The 18,951-nt window shown below is 40.9% G+C and overlaps 1 protein-coding gene across 2 annotated transcripts in view; it reads right to left on the bottom strand.

Annotated features, from left to right (window-relative positions):
* Positions 1-12,514, bottom strand: part of LOC127621331 (protein FAM102A-like) — a 33,897-nt gene extending 21,383 nt beyond the window's left edge. Inside the window, exon 1 of one of the 2 annotated variants that reach the window (XM_052094890.1) lies at positions 12,042-12,514. In XM_052094890.1, the coding sequence (XP_051950850.1) occupies positions 12,042-12,187 (146 nt within the window). In that variant the 5' untranslated portion in view covers positions 12,188-12,514. The remainder of the gene's footprint in view (positions 1-12,041) is intronic. The other variant, XM_052094889.1, reaches the window with a different exon arrangement.
* Between the last annotated feature and the right edge of the window lie 6,437 nt (positions 12,515-18,951).

The following is an 18,951-nucleotide window of genomic DNA, read 5'->3' as shown; positions in this document are numbered from 1 at the left end:
GTCAGCTAAGCTAAGCTTAAAGGGATAGTTCACACAAAAATACAAATTCTGTCATCATTTAGTCATGTTCGTGCTGTTCTAAACCTATATGACTTTCTTTCCATAGTGGAATACAAAAACAGATGTTCATGCTGCTCTTTTCCAAACTATGTATAAGACTTAAGTACCAGTAATATGGACTACTTCTATAGTGCTTTTTTGGAGCTTGTCAGTCTCTGGTCACTAAATGCTTTCACTGTTTGGAAAAGAGCTGCATGAACATTTTGCATAACATCTCCATTTGTGTTCTACAGAATAACATACAGGGTAAGTAAATTATTAAATAGTGAGTAAATGTTCTTGGATAAGAAACGGTTACAGTCATACTCTGAAATAGGGCTTTTCCACTGCACGGTACGGCTCGACTCTACTCGCTTTTTTGGGGGTTTTACACTGTGGATAGCACCTGGTACCTGATCGGTCGAGCCGAGCTGATACAAAATGTGACGTCAAAATTGTGCAGATCACTGATTAGTCAAAGAGAATCGTCACTAACGGTGTCACTGGATTTACAACATGCGACATCAACCCGCTAGTTTTAAAGTTAGCAACAGCGATAGCAGTATCATTTGATCACGCGACTTTCGAATTGTGAAAAAAGAAACGGCTGTGCGCAAAACCACGCCATAGTCAATAAACGAGGTGCAGATGGTCCACTCATTAGCGATGAACGAAACGATAAAGTCTATCAGGAAGCGTATCAGCTGTTGGCCGCACACGTCTACCACCGGACCTACCAACAGTGTAGGGAAACTTAAAAATGACTACAGAACCATCAAGGAAAAGTGGAAGTGGTTCGACCAAATGGACGCTATCTAGACCGGCGAGCAATGGGAGGGAGAGCGCCGTGGACTGGCGTTGATCCACGATGGAGGATGGTACGTTTTGTTACATTAACTCTATACTCTGCTCTACTCTTATTTAATTGACCAGCTACTAAAAAGCTTGCTTATAAAACAACCAGGCCAATTTAACTTACACTTGAGTAAAATCACCATGCAACAACTGCTTTATGCAGCACAATGAGCTAGTAGCTAACAGCTAGAAGTTGTGTTATTGTTTATGGTCAGTAATGTTTGTGTCGTGTTTAAGATGATGTCACGGCAGTAGAGGCAGCGTAACTATGACGAACAGCCAATAATCCCACCCACGTTGAGGTGGCACTAAACTGCAGTGGAAATGCAAGCTCAGAAAAGTAAAGCGAGTAGAGTTGAGGCGAGTCGAACCGTAACGTGCAGTGGAAAAGTGCCAAAAGTGTCTATTAACATTAGCTTGATTAAAATGAATTCAAATAAAAGTTTACTTATCTGAAATTAACAATTCCGAATCCAGCAGTAATTTGCCGGCAATCCATTTCTGAAATGGAACTCAAAATTAAAAGTTAAAAGCAACAGGGAAAATATTTTTAAGTTTGGCTCTAAATCTAATCAGCAATTATTGTTGTCTCTAATAAAATTTTTGCTTTCTCAAAGGCACACTCTTACGAGCTGATCAAAACATGAAGTGACAACCAGAATGTCCAATAGACAATTGGACATTCGAACCCGGAGTCCAAATTGAACCCGGTCACCTCAATGAGCGGATGAAGGGGACCAACTGTGTGCCGACATCAGAGCGGAGTGGCCGGAACATTCAGCTCAGTGTCACCGGAGTCACCAGCCCCAGGCCCCACAACAATACAGGGACCAAATCTGATTTTCGATAGGAAGCGGGTTTAATAAGGGACTACTGGTTCACATCAAACACGGACCGTGTCAACCCATGTTTAGTGCACTCCAGTATAACAGGAGCCAGCTGGTAGGTAGCTGTGTAGTGAGTAAACCTCACTCCCCTGTTGCACTAGTGACTGACACAAGAGGCTGTAGCCTTTAGCATACTCGTTAGCGCGCCCACCTCCCATGCCTGAGACACCAGTTCAAATCCCGTTTGGAGTTGGTCGAGCAGGACCGGTTACACCAGCACAAACAGACACGAGTGTTCACACTATAGATGAAGAGATGGATTACCTGCATATCACATGTATGTTTCTGCACAGTGAACATGTATTTCCCTCTGGTCACAACGCTTGTAACTGCACATTCATTCTTATCAATGTGCAACTGGAGCCAAGAAAGTTTCCTTATTTACTGACAAAGCTTAATTCGGTCAAGAAATTGGCTTAAAATGTACCATGTCACACATTATAAAGTCCAAAGATGTAACCAGACTTTTAACAATCAGCATAAAATCTGGTCCACTCGGAAGGGCGGAGCCGGGTCGTGATTCCGCACTCCCGGACCCTAATCAAGCTAATCAAGCCTCAGAGAGGGATAAAGGCCTTTGTGTATTTGTCTTTTTATTGTCAAACCGGTTCTCCCCTCCTCCTTTCCATTAATCCCTTTACACTTGTGCCGAAATCCGGGAAAGAGGAGGGATGTGCCATAGTGGAGTTCTCGCCTCTACCATCCACCCGCCGGAGCAGCTGAGGCCATCCGCCGGAGGACGTAGGAGCCTGACTTGAGAAAAATGAATGTGCATTTACAAGCGTTGTGACCAGAGGGAAATACATGTTCACTGTGCAGAAACATACATGTGAAGCGGAAGAACGGCCAATGACCGTGAAGGGAGGAGGGGCTCCCAACCAACCGCCTGGAGCGGTGACCACTGCCAGGGGCGGGGGAGACCCCTACCGTCCACCAAAAACTCAGCGGGGCATTCCGTCCACCTGGGGCTGGAGGACTGCCTCCGATGCACCCAGGCGCGGCTGTCGTCCATTAGAGGGTGGAGGAGTGGCCAGGGGGACCAAGCCACGGCGTATCAGAGAACCGGCGAGTAAGTGTTTTTTTTTTTCTCTCTCTCTCTCTCTCTCCTACTGCAGCTCTGTGTTGCTTATTTTCCCAACAGACTGACAAACACTTGTGCACTCTGACTCCTGGAAATTGTGTAGAAATCAGTGACTTCAGCCAACTATTGGTCGTGATTCTACACACCCGGTCCCTAAACAGGCAAATCAAGCCTCCGAGAGGGATAAAGGTGTGACAGAGAGAGAGAGTGTTTACGGGCAGCTGTTCATCCAATGTGTGTTTGTGTCTTTTGGTTTTAGGTCTTTATTAAACTACTATTTATATTGCCAAGCTGGTTGTCGCCTCCTCGTTTCCCTTAACCCCCTTTACACTGGTGCCAAAACCGCGGAAGGAGGAGGGATACGCCGTAGTGAAGATCTCGCCAGAGTCTGAACTCTATCAATAATGAGTCAATCAATATCAATCATGTGTGACTTTTTAAACTGCTGAGGTCATACCAACACTACACAACATCGATCAGACTGCTCAATCATGCAGATGCATTACCTCAAAATGGGTAACCACTTTATGACGATTTGTGGCGGTCTTTGACATAGAGAAACCCTGAGGCTTTATATCATTGTTTCAAATAAGCCCTTGTTCTCAGTGATGTGAAAATATGTCTATCGGACATTAAGCAGGGAGACTTCCGAAATGTGGATGATAAATCCAAAGAGATCACCACCCATCTGATTACATAACTGTGGTGATGTGGGTGTGGCCGAGTGGCTTCTGTGGGGAGTGAGGCAAGGAGAGGAGGAGCGGTAAGGATTGACACCTGTGGTAAATTATCTCTAACAGCTGTTTTGTGTTGCAGTGAGAGCTGGAGAGGGAAAAATGGGCAATCCAGAATGCCCTTAGGGGATAGAGAGAGATGCACAAAGCCGTACCATGTGTGATTGCATGTTCTGCTGAAAAGCATTACTTTGTGTGTATGTCACTGAAAAGTGTTGTTAATAAAAGTCTCATGTCGACTGTTTACCTGGGCCCTGCTTTATGACTAAGCAAGGGATGTTATAATAACACAAGCGCCACAAAGACACGTACAGTTCAGATCTCCAAAAGGGCCTCTGAGGCCAACCGTAAAAGGGCAATAACTGACCCTTTGACCCACCCAGCTACTTACGCCGTAAAAGACGACATGTCAGTGATAATAAGAACAAACACAAATATCCGCTTTGAAAGACTAATTATGATAAGTGCATGTCTTGTTCGTTTACTCCGTTTATGCTCTTTGATCATCACCCATACGTGCAAGAAGCAAGCAGATCTTATGTTTGTGAGGTTCAAAGTTCAAATGTAATTGCATCAAGGGATTTCCTGCTCGGAGGGAGACAGAACCCTGTCCGAATCATTCTGCATCCCTGTTGTGTTTTGATTTTGTGCAGCTCTCCGATGTTGCTGTTAAACAGCAGAAATAATCAGATGAGACGGACCGACCAGAGAGTCATGTCGAGCAATTTGTTGTTCAGTCCTGACAAAGTCCTCTCTGTGCGGAAACATTAAAGAGGACAGGATCCATAATACGGAAAAATGGGAAGGGACACGGAACATCCCAGGCCCACTGGACACTTAAAAAATGTGTAAATGTCACTGTATTAGATAACAAAATCTCAAAGCAAGTGCCATCTGTTTATCTCAAATGCTGCTGGTGCTTTTCTCAGAACTAACTGGTGTCTTGGTGATTTTTAGTGGATACATGAAGTCAATTCTCAAGTTCACATAGGTGTCTGTCACAGGGTGGACGGCGGGGCCGGGTCGTGATTCTACACACCCGGACCCTAATCAGGCAAATCAAGCCTCCGAGAGGGATAGAGGTGCGACAGAGAGAGAGAGAGAGAGTGTTTATGGGTAGATGTCCGTCCTATTTGTGTTTGTGTCTTTTGGTTTTAGTTCTTTATTAAACTACTATTTATATTGCCAAGCTGGTTCTCGCCTCCTCGTTTCCCTTAACCCCCTTTACACTGGTGCCGAAACCCGGGAAGGAGGAGGGATACGCCGTAGTGAAGTTCTCGCCACTGCCATCCACCCCAATGGAGCAGCTGCGGCCATCTGCCGGGGGACGGAGGAGCCCGGCTGCCTGGAAGTGGAAGAACGGCCGTTGCCGAGTTTGAATTGTGTTTTGTTGTTTAAATGTTCTTCACATGCTGTTTATCGCCTCATGTTGGTTTAATATTAAAGATGTTTGATGTTCATTATTCTCTCTCTGTTAGCGAGTCATCAGGATTACCATAAATACTCATATAAATGGGCACCATACAATTTATGCAAGTGTATTGTCATTTATTTCTCATTCAGATCAGCATTCATCTGAAATAGACACATTTCGGGTTCATGTTACATCAGCCAAACCATAAAGAGCAGCAAGTTCAAATTCCAAACTTTTACATGACATATATTTTTCAAATTATAAGCTTTTAATGAATTAGCTAGCAGTTACGGGTTAAAGGATTAAAAATTTTAACTTTCTTTTAAATATCGGTATCAGTTTTATTAACAGAGAATTATCATTTATCAAATCGGCCCAGAAATTTCACATCGCTGCATCCCTAATCAGGGCACCATGTAAATGGCACAGAATCAGTGATGACTCAAATGGCACAGCATGAAACTCATTCTGTGAAATCTCATTATTAAAATCATTTTTTTAGTCAAGTTTATGCTTGCTTGTGTAATTAGTTCTAATGCACAATTTTTAAGTATTATTAGTCTGGAGAGGCACAATAAGTTATTTTTGTAATGCTATAACTTTTGATTTACTCTCAGATCCAGTTGACATGATTGGGAACAAATCAAAAGCCATTTTTTGGATCAATGTTATGTACACCCAGAGATATATGTCAAATAAGAATAAATGTTTTTTTGTGATGTTTCAGCAGTTTCTTAAGCTGAGAGACTCAGAATGTATCATAATGTATATAATTAAAACATTTGAAAAGTTTTCTTTACAATGATACCAAACACTTTTGTCAAGTTTTAAGCCTTAATTTTTGGGTATGAAAAATACATTCAGAGCTTAAAGTGTTAAATAATGTAAACAAATGGATTCTTGTTCAGAATTGTTACTTTATAAATGTATATAATTTACCAATTACAAAATATTTGTATGACTAAACAATGTTTTATTATTTTTAAATCATTAAATAATTCTGTGCTTTATAATTGCTTTGCTCTTAAAAATGTTGCTGAAAAAAAGTATATTATAGGCCGTTTAGATTTAAAGCGAGCCGGAGGTTTTGTTTTGGTAGTGCGGTGACGGTGGTGCATGTCCTCCCCAATGTTTACATGACACCTACCCTGTTTGTTTAATTGCAAGTTTCATTGTGACAACTTGCCCCATATTGTGTGACTACATTAAGGTATATGGGTATACAGAAATTAACTTAAAGAAATAGACATACTGGGAGTAAAAATAAAGCGTGACAACAAAACCAGGTCTCTCCAAAAATGCAATGATATACAGAAATTGTTTAGTGTCCAAACACTTTTTGGGGCCACTTTATATGTACGTTCGGTGCGTATGTTACATCAGTGTCATCCAAAATGTATTGCGGCGTGAACTCTAATATCGTCTTCATCAGGAAGTGATAACTGCAAAACATTCCAGAAAATCTGCAAACACAGATCCTCAATTCTGTACACATGCATCTAAACATCCCAAGAACTTCTCTCCATATATAAGAATATGTTTTACAAGTTGCATTAAAAAGACAAGCAGAGCCATTTAGAGTAAAAACAAGATTCTGTGAATGAAGAAATGTAAAAGCACTAATCCCAAGTATAAGCAATGGTAATTGTGATGATTGTCTTGGCAACCATCCCTTAGCATTCCTGTTTTAAATCTTCATTTAAAGCAAAACATATGCATTTCTCATTGTGGCATAAGGCCGAAGATCAAATACTTTTCATATCTTTCATCTTTAAAGCTTTTTAATCATGAGCACATTATGCTTGAAGCCTGAAAACCTGTGGCAGTAGTGACTCGCATGTCTGCAGTCTGTGATTAAACTGAAGTACAGCCGGTCAGGACCTATAGAACAAACACACCGCTGACAGCATGCTGGTAAAACACACAGCTTTCACAAATTAGAGGAAAAATGCACATGTGGCACAAGGCATGCTGTGGGTCCGCTACGATACACCCAGTGGTTTTACTCTTCTTATGGGTAATTTTTTTTAAGAACAACAAAATAGCAGACCAGCCTTAAAACTGCAGATTTACAATTATTACAGGTACAATCCCCCCAGAGCAACCTGGAGTTAAGTGCCTTGATCAAGGACACAATGGTGGTGGCTGTGGAGATTGAACCAGCAACCTTCTGATTACCAGTTTCGTGATTTAGCCCACTACGCCACCACCTCTCCTTTCGAAATAAATCCAGAACAGGTCATTTTGTCTTTAAAGATTTAGTTAACCCCCAAATTAAAATGAAGTCATCATTTACTCCCCTCATGTTGTTCCAAAGCCGTATAACCGTATAAATGGTTTTTAGGTGTAATACCCCTTCAAAGCAGAAATCCCCTAAACAATCCGATAAAGAGAATAAATGCATGTCTGATTCTCCATACAGTAGCTTGTGAAATATGAATCAAGCATGCAACATGTGGCAGAATTCGTCCAGTGAAGAACCTGATGATTATGAACTACAGTAAAAATAAACTTCGAGACTCGTGGCAGGTTGTTACATAATTGAGGAAAGATCTTGCTATAAATATCAACAGTTTCAGTGTTGTGGGCAATGTACAAAATCTTCTAAATCCATAATCTTCCTGCCCTTGCGAAAGCGCATGAGGAGCCTGTGTGTGAAAACTTGCAAAGCTTTTAATTTAACTGCAAGCCAAACCCCCTTAATTATGTGCCCGGGCAACAGCCGGGTTGGGCAATGATTCGGTCCACCCAACATTCTTATGAGAAACTGTTATTCATAGAAAATACTACATTTCTAAGTATAATGTTCTGTTTTTATGTGTGTGTGGTAGGTATTTTGACAAATGTTTAGATCTTAAATAAAAATATGCGCTATGGCAGTGCAGAGGGTGGGGCGGGTCGTGATTCCGCACACCCGGACCCTAATCAGGCTAATCAAGCCTCAGAGAGGGATAAAGACCGACAGAGAGAGAGAGAGAGAGAGAGAGAGAGTTATGGACAGCTGTCCGACACCTGTGTGTGTGTTTCCTCCCTCATTCTCTCAAGCCTGGGAGCCCCCGGCATGACGTACAGCCCCCTTTCCCTGGGGAGGGGCGTGCCTTCCGCCCCGTCTGCCGGCAAGTCATCCCCGTCTACCTGGATGAGGGAGGGGACAAGGGAAGGGCAACAAAAAAATATTTGGCACCTTCACGCCGTAACGGCGATCGCGCCAAATTAACAAAACATTTTAAAAAGAGAGGGAAAGGCTAACACAGAGCAGCAGTGGGAGAGTGAGAGGAGAGAGAGAAAAAAAAACACTTACTCGCCGGTTCGCCGATATGCCGTAGCTTGGTCCTCGGCTACTCCTCCACCCTCTAATGGACGACAGCCGTGCCTCCCTGGACGGATGGGAGACAGTCCTCCAGCCCCAGGCTGACGAAACGCCCCGCCATGTTTTTGGTGGACAGTAGGGGTTTCTCCCACCCCTGGCAGCGGTAACCGCTCCAGGCGGTTGGTTGGGAGCCCCTCCTCCTCTCATGGTCGGCGGCCGTTCCTCCGCTTCCAGGCGGTCGCCGGCCTCCTGGCGGATGGCCGTGGCTGCTCCTTTCGGGTGGATGGTAGAGGCGAGAACTCCACTACGGCGCATCTCTCCTCCTTCCCGGGTTTCGGCACCAGTGTAAAAGGGTTAATGGGAAAGGAGGAGGCGAGAACCGGCTTGACAATATAAATAATAGTTTTATATAAATCTCAACTAAAAAGACAAACACACACACACACACACAGGTGTCGGACAGCTGCCCGTAAATCTCTCTCTCCATCGCACTGCCGTCTTCGGTCGGCCTTTATCCATCTCGGGGGCTAATTAGCCTGATAAGGGGCCGGGTGCGCGGAATCATGACCTCCGCCCTGCCACAGCGATGTATAGGCAAAACTCACAATTGTGAGAAATTAAGTTGCAATTGCAAGATATAGGCTAAACTTATTTGTTTCTAGAAGTAGCAGCTTAAGTGTGTGTGCGAGCACAATAAGAATTTCTTATATTTGCCATGTGTAATACATGGATGGAATCACACATTGATTTAATATAAAAGTCAAAACATGGCTGTTGACACACATCGCTGGACATGACAGGCTCATGCAGTGACACAAACAGAACGTAGAGTAACTGGACAGTGAGTGTTGGACAGACAGATGAAAAAAAACAACAAAAAAAACATGTTGTGTGAAACAACTTGTGTGGTGACAGCGAGTCCCAGACAATCTTTCCTGTTATTTAGAGATCATGACAAGCACAGTGGAGAGACACTGAACAGCCGAGCTCTCTGCCTGCCTGCCTGTAAATCTCTTTCACTCAAATATAGACTTTATCACGCACGGAGGCACGGACGTTCTTTACTTGTGCATTTATAGGACACCTAAACTCTGCCATGTGCACATGCATAGATGTTGTGTGTTGTCTTTGCTATACACACAGTGTAATTCAAATTTATTTAAACCGACTGATCTCAGTTCAGCAGACTCTGTGCTGTCAATAAAGGGTTAAACATTTGACAGACAGAGTCATGTGACAAAACAACATGGCGCCGATCACAGCAGAGTTTGACTTTGGGAGAAACGCCAACAAAACTACATCTTATAAGAAACCTCATGCATTTTTACATTGAAACCTGTTTGAGTCAAAAGATTAAAGTCTCTGTTTTTTTCCCAATATGGCAGATTTAAACTTTGAGCGATTTATAGGGAAACGCTTAGCTTATTGGCTGAATTTGAATGGACAAGTCCTTTGATATGTCTCGCACAAATGCCTTGTTTCTATAGGAAAGACAACTGTGTTTGTCAAGCATAGTTTAAGATATCCACTGGTCCCTGTACTGAAGAATGGGACAGATAAAGAGGTATTATCAGACTACAAAATAAAGTACGGTTACAGTAGAGCAGAGATGTCTAAACAGCAACAGAAACTGCATCTGAAATTGATCCTGTCTGTGTCTGTCTTCACTTCCCCTTGATCACATGTTATGATCTACATCCTCAAGTCTCAGATTAACCTGATGTGACTGAGAAACAGATCGCATTTTAACTGTGAATCAGATATTTTGCTATACCAATCTTAATTGCATTAAACAAACTGAATCAAGAGATGTATATTTGAAGCCATATACACTCTTAAAAATGACACAAATGGGGTTTTAAAACCAGACATTATACAATTTCTATGATTCTTTAGCACTTCTGGGAACCCTGAAACCAGTACACTGATCTGATGAACCAATAATGAAACATCAACAGCTTTTTTAATCCAAAAAAATAAAACAAATCACCCACTCAAGAAACCTATACAGCCAAAAATGGTTCTTGCTATCAAGATGGTTCTTTGCTGAACTTAATGTGCTGCAAAGAAACTTTTGGGACAGCTGTGGCTCAGGTGGTAGAGCGGGTCGGCCACTATTCGCAGGGTTGGCGGTTCGATTACCGGCCCACGACTCCACATGCCGAAGTGTCCTTGGGCAAGACACTGAACCCCAAGTTGCTCCCAATGGCAGGCTAGCACCTTGCATAGCAGCTCTGCCTTCATTGGTGGGTGAGTCAGTGTGTAAATGGGTGAATGGGACGCAGTGTAAAGCGCTGAGGTTAAAAAAGGCGCTAAATAAGTGCAGACCATTTACCGTTGAAACCATCGGTCGACCAATTTGGGTTTTTCAATGGCCAACACCAATATCTAGAGAGCAGGATGGCCAAAATAAGTGCAATTAAACAACATAAAATCAGATGAACAAAAAATTGTAAAGTTAAAAACACTTCTATCCAATATTTACTGAACTTTGCATAAACTGGAATAGAAAGAGACTTGAAAACAGAAGGTGTTGACTACCCACTGGCAAATATATTGGTACATAAGGGAAAGTAAACAAAATAAATCAACCAAGCAAACATGGTTACCGGGCCATAACGATAATGGCAAAATGGCCCATTCGGTCCATCACTAAAATGTACTATCATGTTTTTTGAACATGTACCATTGTAGTGATGTTCTTTGGAAAACCTTGGAGTACCATGTACCACAGTGCATCAACATGCTCATTAAAAAGTACCATGGTTTGTTTCATGCACGTCAATTTGATTAAAAAAGTGGTGGGGACATTGGCACATGGCGTTGGTTGTGACATCACAAAACCATGAATATTCATTAGGATATTCATAGAAAACAGTTAAATAATCTTTAACTGTTTTGATATACAGTCATTATTGATGGCCAATTCAAGCGCTCCAATAAATATTTAACATTATTTATATGAAAACTTAATCACCATATCTGCAACTGTTGACCAGGGGCGGCTGTGGCTCGGGTGCTAGAGCGGGTCGGCCACTAATCGCAGGGTTGGCGGTTCGATGGCAGCGCCATTGGTGTGCGAGTGTGAATGTGAGTGTGAATGGGTGAATGGGACACAATGTGAAGTGCTTTGGTAACCTCTACGGTTAAAAAAGGCGCTATATACGTGTAGACCATTTACCATGGGATTACATAGATCAACAATTGGTTACTTATGGTGACTGATTGGTCTTGTGGTAAAGTTTTCGCCTCTAGTACAAGGAGTTCCCGGTTCTAATCCGCCCAAGTAAAATTAGTATTTTACTAAAGATTACACCTGTATGTCAGTGGATGTGTTTCATGAATACACATGTGCTTTTCTGTGCGAGTAGTTTGCGTACCTGTTTGAACAAGAGAACATCGTCACCCAATGTCGCTCAAAGTCACTTATAACAGCCAGCATGGACTTATTATATCATTCCAGCGCCATATAGCCACTTATAACGCACACAAACGCATTAGACACTACTTACCTGATGAAAGACATTTCAAAATGTGGTAGGGACAAAATTGGCCAAGCAAAAAGTGGTAGGGACATGTCCCACCTGTTCCACCCATGAATGACGCCAGTGGTACCACCACAGTAAAAAGTTCGTTTGGATGGGGGAAAATAATCTTAAGTGAAACTATATGAATAAACTATAAAGATAAAAATGTCCTAGAGGTAAATATAGATATTTACCTGGATGATGATGCAGTGAAATCTCCTCCATCCAGCAGTCTGATCTTGCAGAAGAGAACTCCATTGACAAACGGTACAGCTGTCAGCTCCTCCAGTGTGAAATGTGTCTGAAACTTAAACTTCTTCTTCTTGACTAAAAACGCCATTAACTCGATTTTTACTTTCTTTAATTATGTACAGAAATCTAATGTTAAACCTGAAGCCACTGTTAGGATGATTCCTTTAATCCGGGACTGAAAACTCTCTCCTCATCATTATGTTTGTTGATTATCTGAGGAAAAATACCACAAACCATTGATTAAAGGTGCATGAGAACATATCAACACAACCATGAACTCATGCTTAAAGCATCCGAATCTTTAAAAATGCTCCTTTTAAGTTGTTCTGTGACATGTCCGCCCGATCACAGTGTGTTCAGTGTTTGTCTGAAGAGTTTAAGAAGCGCCGCCCTCCATATCCACAGTGATCTATAGTGCCCTGTGTGGTGAGATTTTTGCATAAAGGTGCTGTGGGCGATTTTTTCATGAAGTGACAAGCAGAAAATGTCCTTATTCCCTTAAAGATATCAGTCATATGTGTGTAACGAAACGTGACAGAGCGCTAGACTTTGTAAAGTGAAACAACAACTGGCCGCGGGTCAGCTGGATGGTTGTCAAAACATGCTGAGTTTGAAAACGCAATTTTGCCACCGTTGCGTTTTGCTAGGTGTTGTTTTGCTAAGTTCTACAACTGTTAAAAGTGCTTACAACATCTTTAACTCAACCATCTTAAAACTGCATATATTTGCACGTGTCCCAGGGTCCATTCTAAGATGTAATTGCACTGTTAGTGTTTAATCCATTGTGGAATATTTTTGGTTTCTATATAAATACATACAGCCAAGGTTTAGAGGATTTTGGAACAGACCTTTATGTTTTTCCTATCGTCAAGAATTTGGACATAATGTCCGTCAGCAAACTTGCATTCAATCGGTTCGAAAGGATTCGAAACACTGGACACGTTGTTTCCCTCTAGTGGTGATTAAGTAAATTGCAGCTTTATTATGGAGCATAAAACCTGCCAATATGAACCGTTGTGCGACCATCGGGACATTTTTGTCTTTTTCATTTTTGTTTTTGTTATTTTCGATCATTTTGGCTGTGTTGATACCAACGGCATACATTTTGCCAAAGGTGTGTATTCTTTTTTTTGGGGGGGGGGGTTGATATTTCAACCTCAGTTCCTATAATACATCTATAGTACACTGTGTTACACTCAGGAACATTAAGGACAAACATGTCTTCATTAAAGCTTAAATATTTAATCCCTAAATAAAGAATGGATTATATAACATTATGCTTTCATTCTGGAGCCCTGGCTTCAAAATTTACATCTCTATATTTTCCACCAGATGGCGCCATGTAATCATGTTTAGCTTATGGAGCAAATACAATCTTTTTCCTGTTTGCTGTATTATAGAGCACTGCAGGCCAATTGAATACATTATGCAGATACGATTTAGTGGGTGTGTTGGTATGGATGTCAGAGTGTGTTTTGTATGTGTGTGTATTGAGAAATTTGTGTGTGTGTGTGTGTGTGTGTGTGTTTGTGTATGTATGAGCACACGCGCGTTTGTGTGTGTGTGTGTAAAAAACAACAGTGGTATTATGTAAACATAGTAGCATTTAAAGGGTTAAAATCCTGAAAATGAATAAATATTTAGCAGTTATGATCAGGACTGATGTTGGTTTAAAAAATTAACTAATTGAAAGTAGACAATAATATTAATATATAACATTATTATGGCGTTTTTTTTTTTTAAATGGACGTTTTTGTCCTGAGTAAGTATTTTTTTAATTGATACACAATAAATAAATTCAGTGATAAAAAATTTAATTCAAAAATTCAACTTATGTGCCAAAATAAAAATAAAGTAAAATAATTACATTTTCATTTTCACAGTGACAATGCTTTGTCCCTGTCAGATTAGAGACTAAAATTAAATTGCTGATTTTAAATTCTATTTTCACTGCAATCTTGAGGTAAGACTGACAAATGTATATAATTTATTTCCTATCCAAATTTTAAAATTTATTCTAGTTCTATTTATTTTGTATTTTTTAATAATTTGTTATTATTATCTCCGCCTTACCTTACTGATTCACTACAGTTAGCCTAAAAAAAACAACTGTATTTTGAGCTGTTGGGTCCAATTTGACGTGAAATTGCTGGCTTATGATGTACATCCTTGCATCAATGCATTATGTCCGTAAACACAGGAAAGAAGAACCGGCTGTCACGTGTTCTGGTTCCAGTTAGTCACACAGTTCAGGACAGTATCGCTGCACTCTGGATAGATGTTCATCTGTTATCCATTTGGCGAAGTTGTTTACCTGCTTTAAGGTATGTTGTCTGTTAGGGTTGATGAAGCTAATATTTCTTGTCATGCTTGTATGAATCGAGCATTACTTATGTGTTAACCAATCTATGTTGTCTGGGGAAATTACTGTAACATGTTTTCTAAAATTTAGTACTTCTTTTAACTGTTATATTGCATGTTTAAGCATATTATTTTAATGTTTAATAAAGTATATTTCATCCCCAAAAATAATGAATCCTTGTGTTATGTTTTTAATTTACTGTGTTATTGTGTGCATTGCATAGACATACTATTGTAGTATTACAGTTCACTTGCACTAACTGAGGCTGTACAATATAATGTAACAATAATAAAGTCTGCCATTGAACTTGTATCAGCCATATCACAAGTGAAATTGATTGTTTAAATTGATAAGTGTAGTACAATACAAACATTAATAGTAGATAAAACACATGGAAATTCATGAAAAATATACCGAAAGTGATTGAGTCTTCTGTTCTCTATGTGAAAGTTTGATTGTGGTGTCAGAAAAGCACTATAAGTGTCAAATGTATTCATTCAAAATATGTAAAAGAAAGTGTTTTTTTATCTTCATCAAAACCTGCCATATTTCAGCTTTAAATGTTTAACTGTTTAACATAATATCAACATTATGGCGCTGAATATGTCTACATTATGATCACACACACAGGCGATGTCCAGGTTAGCTCAAATCATGGGATTCATCCACCAGAAGGGCAGTGCTAAAAAACACGACTGACGTAAAATGTTATTATTATGCAAATTGCTTGCAATTTTAAGTTTTAACCACAGATGTCGCTAGAGAGCACACATTTACAAGCAAACGTAAAAAAGAAATTGCTATTTATTTTTTTCCAAAGCATTTTCTCAATGTTTGTGCAATAATTTAATTTAAAAAATTTGAATTTTTAAATTTATCTTTGTAACCCAGTTAATGATGGGCAAGGAGGAGGCGAGAACCAGCTTGTCAATATAAATGATAATTTAATTAAACTTAAACCAAAAGCACAAACAAACACATGACGGACATGCCCGTAATTCTCTCCCTCTCGAACCATCGTCACCGGCCGCCTTTATCCCTTAAGCGCCTCATCAGGCCGATTGGGGACCATCGATATTCCGACCCGGCCCCGCCCCCCTCCTCCTGGCGTTATCTCAGGCCGGGGTGCCACCGTCATGACGTACACCCCCCCCCATCCCAGGGGCGGGGTGTATCTTGCGTCCCACGTGGTCATACACGCCTTCCTCGCCCTGGGAGGAGACAGGAGGGGAAGAAATCAACAACAAAAAAATAGGCGAGGGAAAAGGCCAACATGGTGCGAAAGAGAGAGGAGAGAGAGAAAAAGCTCACTCACCAGTTCTCTGATGTACCGTCGCGTGGTCCTCCAACACTCCTCCACACTCAGGCGGACGACAGCCGCTCCAACCCCGGGCGAACCGGAGTGAAACCTTCGACCCCCAGCGGGCAGAACGCGCCTCCGCTTTTCTGGCAGCAAATGGGGACACTCCTCCGCCACTGCCAGCGGCTCTACCGCTCCAGGCGGTCGGAGAGTTTCTTCCCTCCTCCCCTCGCGGACGGCGGTCACCCTCGACCCCTCCGTGTCTCTGGGGACGGCAGGGTACTCCTCCGCCCCCGGCAGCGGCTCCCTCGCTCCAGGCGGTCGGGTTATCCAGTCCCCACTTGCTCCGCGGACGACGGCCGTTCCCCGCATCTGGGCGGTCGGGCTACTCCGTCAACCGGCAGATGGCAGCAGCGCTCCCCAGGGTGGACGGCAGTGTCGACGGCAGTGTCAAAACTATTTGGAAGATCTTCAGAATTTAACTGTTGGAAAAGAAAAGGAAAGGACACTCTTACCAGAATGATTTAAGTTTAGTATAAGCTTAAAGTTTAAGTGATACAGACAAAGTGAGAATGACAGTAGGATATCTTATTTGTAAAGTTTCCTGGGTGAAATGTATAAACCAGTCCCTAGAGGGTCCTATAGACAGGGTTGGGGAGTAACGGAATACATGTAATAGGTGTCTCAGCGAGTATTGATGCTGACTATCACACCTGGAGTCGCTAGTTTATATCCAGGGTGTGCTGAGTGACTCCAGTCAGGTCTCCTGAGCAACAAAATTGGGCTGGTTGCTAGGAAAGGTAGTAACACTTTGCAAAGTTTTACAAGCTGGACGTGGCGTCTATTTATAGAGAGCTTATTGTTCCAATATCAAACAGGTGAGCCCAAACCCCTTTATTACGGGTGGGCTACCTGCTAACATTTTATTACAGCTGCTTGTATATAGGCTGTTATCTTATAGAGGTTAAATCTATACTGTGTATATTTATATGGTTCATATAGATACCATATAGTTTTGAGTGAACCGTAAATGAACATCTCAGGTTACACACATGTAACCATGGTTTCCTTAGATGAAGGGAACGAGACATTGCGAAAACTGGTTGAACTACTACTTCAGAGTTTCAAGGGACAAGCGATGCGCTCTTGTCCTTCAGTCAGAAAATTCTGAAGAAATGGTGATTTCGCACCCGCTTATGTAGGCCAATCACCATTGCCAATTATAAGATTGCCGTTAGTGTATAAAGGCTTCAACTAGTCTTCGGAGAAGGATTATCCCCCTAGCGTTACCGCAATGTCACGTTCCCTTCATCTCAAGGAGCTGAGAACACAGGTGTAACTGGAAACGATATGCCTTTGAATCACAAACTTAATACTACACACACAAACACACAAACATGCAAAAACAAAGAGTGCTGTATTGAAACCTGTGAACAAAAAGGTTCATTTTAGAAGCATTATACAGTTGAGTGGTTGTGTTTACCAAAGACCAAAAGCAACAAAAATACAAATAATAATGATTTTATATTGATAATGTTCATATGAACAAATGCTGACTAGAAATGAAAGAAAATGTACAACCAAAAAACTAATGCATTGGTTACAAATTGCAGAGATCAAACTTCCTTTATCAGGGAAAGTGCAGTTCTGATACTCAAGAGATGTTGAAGAGAAACACTCTGTGGTGTCAAATTGAGGGAATATTAGAACTTCTCAAAGTCATTAAAACTTAAGTTAAATCCTTTTATACAGCAGAATAGACAAAAACATTAATAGGGATGGAGAGGAGTAACAGAAAGAAAGAAAGCAAAACTCAATCATTCCAACTGTCATGTTCTCTGTTGTCTTTTGTTTTTGTGCTGTTATTTTGAAGTTTAGTTTAGTTCCTGTTTCCTGTTTGGTTTTTGTAGTCCTTTTCTAGTTTCATTTTATGATTGGTTTTCCCCTGATTAGTTCTCCTTCCCCGATTGTTTCCCCAGGTGTTCCTTTTTGTATATAAGCCCTTTTAGTTTCCTTGTTTCCTTGTTAGTTCTTGCATGTGTTATGCTCTGTACTAGGTTTCCTTGTTTTTTTCCTTTGTCCTGAGTTTTCCCCTGTTTTTGTTAATAAAAGCTGCACATAGATCCACAACCTCTGCCTGCCTACGTCACACCAACAAGACCTATTGTCATACATCCATGGATGTAATTAACATAAACACAAATAATGAACAATTAAAACGAACAAATAAAATGATATATTTAAAAATGTGCAGGAGTATACAGTCAGTACATGTTCAATTCTAACATAATTCACTGTTGTGTTTACTGTGAATCGCAATGAAATCGATCCGACAATCAGCTCGTCAAGTCAGTGTTATTTGTTAAACACTTTTATATTGTTTCAAAGCAGCTCTTTAAGATCTTTAGTTAGTTGTTTAGTCTTCATCTTGATCTTTTTGCATCTTTGTGGTTTTTCATGATTCGACTAAAACATCTACATTACAGATCGATGATGTTTAATGCAGCTTTGAGGTTTTTCTGTCAGTCATTATCTGACATAACCACTGTCCATTTGAAGTGATGTTTCCTGAGTGAATTCAGACTATAAAAGAAGCACGATCAGCTCATAAACACCATCATCTACTGATGAGCAACATCTTCAGTCCTGATTCCAGGTAAGATCTTGTCATCTCATGTGGACATTGTGTTGTCTATATAGTCAGCTGTCATTGTGGATCTTTACAACATCTTTTCTTTGGGTGTTTTCTTTCAGGTCCTTGATGTGCCAGAATCACTCTGTATTTGACGTGTTCTTTGTTCGTTTGGATGATTAAAGTCCTGTAAGATATCACGATCAGCTCCTAAACAGCATCATCTACTGGTGAGCAACATCTTCAGTCCTGTGAGTGGATCTACAGTCTGATTCAGGTGAGATCATGTCCTCTCATGTGTGTGTTCATATTGTCAGCTATCTTTGTGTTTTACACTCTGATTCTTTCAGTGAATAAATCTAAATGCATGTGATTTTTAATCATGTTGATTCAACTTGAATGAAAATGTAAAGTGTGAACCTGATGAGTAACTCGAGTGACATCAATTAAACAGATCAAAAGAAACATGTTCAGTGATTTGACCGACTGCATGATATTGACTGAAAACATCAACGTGTTTATTTCTGTTGTGAAATCATGTCAAATTAATGACAGGTT

This window comes from Xyrauchen texanus, chromosome 27, assembly GCF_025860055.1.
Source record: "Xyrauchen texanus isolate HMW12.3.18 chromosome 27, RBS_HiC_50CHRs, whole genome shotgun sequence".
In the NCBI taxonomy this organism is placed as follows: Eukaryota; Metazoa; Chordata; class Actinopteri; order Cypriniformes; family Catostomidae; genus Xyrauchen; species Xyrauchen texanus.
Note: the sequence above shows the minus strand (reverse complement) of the source record. Positions and strands in the feature narration are given on the sequence as shown.